General features: G+C 29.3%; 1 protein-coding gene across 1 annotated transcript; it reads left to right on the forward strand.

Annotated features, from left to right (window-relative positions):
• Positions 1–3,106: 3,106 nt before the first annotated feature.
• On the forward strand, positions 3,107–4,906 carry LOC133778194 (NADH dehydrogenase [ubiquinone] 1 beta subcomplex subunit 8, mitochondrial). The gene is made up of 4 exons (XM_062218060.1): positions 3,107–3,292; positions 3,398–3,484; positions 3,558–3,653; positions 4,683–4,906. Exons 1-4 carry the CDS (start codon positions 3,155–3,157, stop codon positions 4,737–4,739), a joined length of 378 nt encoding a protein of 125 aa, XP_062074044.1. The 5' UTR covers positions 3,107–3,154; the 3' UTR covers positions 4,740–4,906.
• Positions 4,907–5,324: the final 418 nt, after the last annotated feature.

The following is a 5,324-nucleotide window of genomic DNA, read 5'->3' on the forward strand; positions in this document are numbered from 1 at the left end:
AGTAGCTCCTGTCTATCCATTTTCGTGTTGTATAAAATGATTACTATTCGTGGATCCATATCCTGTTACAAATAGGAAACCATATTAGAAGTTTTTTTACTAGTTTAAATTTATTTGTGCAGCTATGTAATTTAAAGTAACTAAACAATAAAGCAACCAAACAGTAAAATTTAAATTTGGATATAAACGTTAGAATTGTTTTGAAACTTTTTTTTTTTTTATAAAGGTTGAAAAATCAAGATTCATTAACAACAACAACCAACTCAAGTTTTTATATTCGAATTGGTTTCCTATATAAGTAGCTTAATAATTTAATTGTATTAAATGAACCAAAACAATACAACTTTTCTTCAAAAATTTACTAAATTGTATCCTTTTTTATGAATTCATTATATGGCTGTGCAATTTAAAGTAACTAAACAGTAAAGCAACCAAATAGTAAAATTTAAATTTGGATATAAACTTTAGAATTGTTTTGAAACTTATTTTTCAAAAATGTTGAAAATTCAAGATTATTTTTTTATAAACCAATTGGTTTCTTATATGAGTATATTTTTGTTTTAAGTATATTAATGCAACCGAACGGTACACTTTGTATTTCAAAATTTACTAAATTATCTTCTTTTACGAATCAGTTTTATAGTTCTGCAATTTAAACTAAGGAAAGAGTAAAAGAACCAAAACAATAATTTTTGAATTTGGATTTAAACTTCATAATAAGTTTTCAAACTAAATCGTTGATAAGGTTTGTTAGTAGTTGAATGAAATTATCGTATTGTCAAGTACTTTGATCATCAATGAGTTTATACACCGGATTTATGTTTTACTACAGAGATTTAGTTTTAATAATACCTGGTTTGTAGTTTACTGGAATGATGTTGTTATGATCTGAATTTTTGTAGTTTCAGATTTCTTGTCAGAATAAATGGTTGTGATCGCCTGAATATATGGTGTTCAAATTTCTAGAAACGTTTTATGCAAGTATAACCTAGAACTCACCGGAATTAATGGAATTGATAGCTTGATTAGATCGGAAACTTTTTTTGATCGAGAATGTGGAGGCTGTTCTCTGGTTTTGATTAACAATGTTCTGTGTTACAATGGAATTTCTTGTTGATTGCTTGTATATTTGGGGACGATTTTGGTAGCTTTCAAATTTCAGAAGGGAATTTGGGATCACGCGCACAAATTGTGTCCTGTTTTTCTGGGATTGGATCAAGGTTTTTGTTTTCGATTTCTAGTATGAAAGTTTTGAATACAGTATTGTTGTGCTGATGTGTCACTGCATAATTGTAATATTAATTTTTTACGATACATGTGTAAATAATTATAATATTATGTATATTGTTAAAATAAATCTCTTATAAAAAAGAGAAATTTACATTCCTTACTGTTTTTTATAATTTAATTACAAAAATCACCTACAAAATTTTATTTACAAAAATATCTTGCCACGTCATAAAAAAATACCAGATTTTAAAAGTAATATACCTGAATTTGAAACTTTATTGAAATCCCATTTTTCCTGTTTTTCTATGTTTAAAAAAGTAACATTTTAGTTACTTAAAATGTTAATAAGTTACCAATTAGTTACTTTTTTCATGAATTTTTTTATTTTTATAGCATATTATTTTATATACATTTTGGTTACCTCCAATACTTAATTTTTGAAACTTTTTTTATCTTAAGACACTGATTAGTCATTTTAAAGTTATATTATGGTGTCTTATTACTTAAGATACTTTTACGTTGCCAATTAATCGTTTTTGAGAAACTAATGATAAGTTACAATAAAATATAAAAAATTAATTTATTACTTATTATTAAAAGTTAATTTTATTATACTATACAATAAACTTTTTTATATTCTATTTGAAAGTTACTAAACAATATCCTAAAGAATCTATTTTAAAAAAGTTACTTGGAATATTTTTAAATAAATTTAAGTTGTTTAGAATACAATATAGTATCTTTTAAACATAAAATAAGAATACAAATTTTAGTATATTAATTTTTGATAAAGTTTAAAATTTAGTTACTTTTTGGCCAGCACAATATTAAAAAGAAACTAAAATATTATTTTTTATTCTGGTCATCTTCTCTGGCGATGGCCAAATAACATATGTTTCTCACATATCAAAATGATCACCTTGAAAAGTAGGTCGTGGTGGTATAACTTTTGAGCCCAACCGACTAGCGGTGTGGCTGGAAAAGATTTTTGAAATTAATGATAAGAGAGAATGTAAGAAATTAATAAAAAAAAGAGTATAGTGGAGAGAGTGAGAGAGAGGGGCCATACCATGAATTTTTTTTCTTCAAAAAAGCGGTATAAAAAATGGTGAAAAAAGTAACTAATTGGTAACATATTGACATTTTAAGTAATCAAATTATTAATTTTTTAAACCCAGAAAAACAGGCAAATCAAGGTTTCAAGAAAGTTTCAAATTCATGTATATTACTTTTAGAATCCAATATTTTTGATGATGTGGCAAAATATTTTGTAAATAAAATTTTGCAAGTGATTTTTGTAATTATTTTATATTATAAGTATATAATTGTAAAGATCCTATAATAAAGGGAAACGTTGAGAAGTACCCATTTTTGGGGATAGTTAACTAAAATTAGACACTAAATATATTTAGTTGAATTTTACCCATTATTATCATGAGATTTCCCAAATTACCCTTATTTGAGCACATGATTTTAAGTGTTGTTGTAATGTGTATTATATGTGTCATATTAGAGTTAAATTGGAAATACATTCTAATTGTAGTGTGTTTAAGAAGAAAAAAAAACATATAATTAAAGGGGTATAATGGGTACATCAATTAAAAATTTGGGTACTAAAATAAAAGTTAAAAATAGTGGGTAAAAATTAAAGTGTATCATTTAAAATGGGTACAAGATCTAATTTCCACTATATAATAAACCCTTATAGATTTCGGTCCAATTGTCACGGCCCGTGAGGCCATTGTCAAATGTCACATGTATCAGATTGAGGCCCATAAATAAGAGAATGATATTTGGGCTAGGGCCTCTGACTCAGGACAACAAACGACACCGTTTGAAATGGAAGAATTGATCAAAATGGTTTCGCCCTGAATATTGTAATTGTACTGATTTGGGAAAAGGAAGAAGAACCGAGAAATCGGAAATGGCAGGGAGATTGAGCAATGTGGCATCCAAGATCATGAGCGCAAGCGGCGTCGTTTCACGCTCCGTCGCATCATCTATTCGCTTTCGTTCCGGCATGGGCCTTCCCGTCGGCAGGCACATCGTCCCCGACAAACCCGTAAGCCTTGTTATTAATATTATCAGATTCTCCACAAAACCCTAAACTAATTGAAATCATCAAATTCAAAAGCCGAATCTTTGAAGCAAATTTCTTTTTCTTCAGCTTCATGTCAACGACGAATTGACTTGGGACAACGGGACTAATTTACCGGAGCCCTGTATAGATCGTATTGCCGATACAGTTGGAAAGGTATACAATTTTGGGTTTATTGGTCGAAATCAAGCTTCGATTTTGTTTTGTTGAGTTTCTGAATTGTATGCAGTATGAAGCACTGGCTTGGCTATGTGGGGGGTTGAGCTGTTTTGCGGCGTTGGGATTGATGGCTGTGTGGAATGACAAAGCCTCAAAGATACCTTTTGTAAGTCCAAAAACTCACTTTGATTCTGAATTACTTTAAAAATTTATGTTTATAGAATAGTTTTTTGTAATCTTGAGTGTCAAGAAGATGGCGGTGTTGTTAGCCATTGATTCAAATGACTAGGTGTACGCCAGCCATGGTAATAATTAAATGTCTTCTTGAATTGGGTTGCTTGATTATGATAATTTATTGGTATTGGCTTTGGAAATTCGGTTGCATTGAATGGAACCAGGTGTTTTTATAATAAAGAAATGTGTGTTTATGGCCTGCAGCAGAGTTATAGAACATCCTTTTTATATTATATATGTGCTATTGCTCTGCTATGCTCAATTTAGTGTTTTTAGGAATTCGGCCTGTAAAATTGTTTGAGTTATGATCTTCTGTAGTGGATTTCAGTCTGCTCTCAACTGCCACTTCAAATGGTTTAAGTCTTCTGAATTAAGTGTTTTGTTTTTGTGCAATATGGCCATGGTGGACTCTTTCCTATAACTGGCTTTCTACCTATGTTAGCTAGCATAAGATAAAGTTCTTTTCTAATGGTTGTGGCCATGCTGGAATCTTTCCTTTGAATGGTTTTCTACCTAGTTTAGCTAGCATAAGACAAGCTTCTTTTTTAATGCTCTTGTAATTTCCATTATAAATCCGAGCATCATTACTTGTGTTGAATGAGATATGAGTGCATGCTTCTGCTTCTTTTGAAATCTTTGAAGAACTTGGCTATCATGAAAAAAAAAATAAATCAAAGTACTAGTACTAATACCTGTTGTCACTCTTAGTTAGTGTTAGAAAATGACAAGAATTAGGAACCTGCATGCTAATTAAAAGTTGCAATGCAACTTACAAAGTTACGTCACAATGCTTTTGTTTCTCTTGATTAATCTTACTTTGATGTGATCATAAAACCAATTATTACAAGCAATATTGTGAATCTACCGAACTGTACTTAGTTGCGGAGGAGCTTGCATCATTTGAGATTGCATTTGCTCTTTAGATTATCTTATGTATTGCTTTGTTTTTCTATTTGACCAGGCACCAAAAGTTTATCCCTATGATAATCTACGAGTGGAGCTTGGTGGAGAACCATAAATAGATTTTGGGGTGTTTGGTTATTGTTATTGGAATTCATCTTTCATCATTTGTATGTTTCCAGAGTTTGAAATGATTCAAAAAAACGGATGGTGTTCAAATTTTCCTTAAAATAATGTATCATCTTCACCTTTAACTATAGTTACATCCTCAACCGTTAAGTTGGATATTGGTTTTTCTTTTCTTCCTTCGAGGATTATGCTATTTTGATCATTTTTCAATTTCTATGCAGCCCATAGGTTACCATTATTATAGTGTATTTGATTTTGATAACAAGGACATATAAAACAATGCTTGTCTCACTTTGAACACTTCTTTTTATAAGATTCCTCTCTTTTGGACCAACCAGTAAAATAAATAATCATTTTACTTAAGTGACTATAATATAAAAAAAATTACTTGTATTCTTCTCAATAATTTTTTAAAAAAAATAATGAACTCATAAAATTTAATTGGGAAATTTCATGCGCATTTCAAAAATAAGTTTTTTTTTTAAATGCTTATGAAATTTCCCAATTAAATTTTATGAGTTTATTATTTTTTTTAAAAAATTATTGAGAAGAATACAAGTAATTTTTTTTATAC

This window comes from Humulus lupulus, chromosome 5 (genome assembly GCF_963169125.1).
Source record: "Humulus lupulus chromosome 5, drHumLupu1.1, whole genome shotgun sequence".
In the NCBI taxonomy this organism is placed as follows: Eukaryota; Viridiplantae; Streptophyta; class Magnoliopsida; order Rosales; family Cannabaceae; genus Humulus; species Humulus lupulus.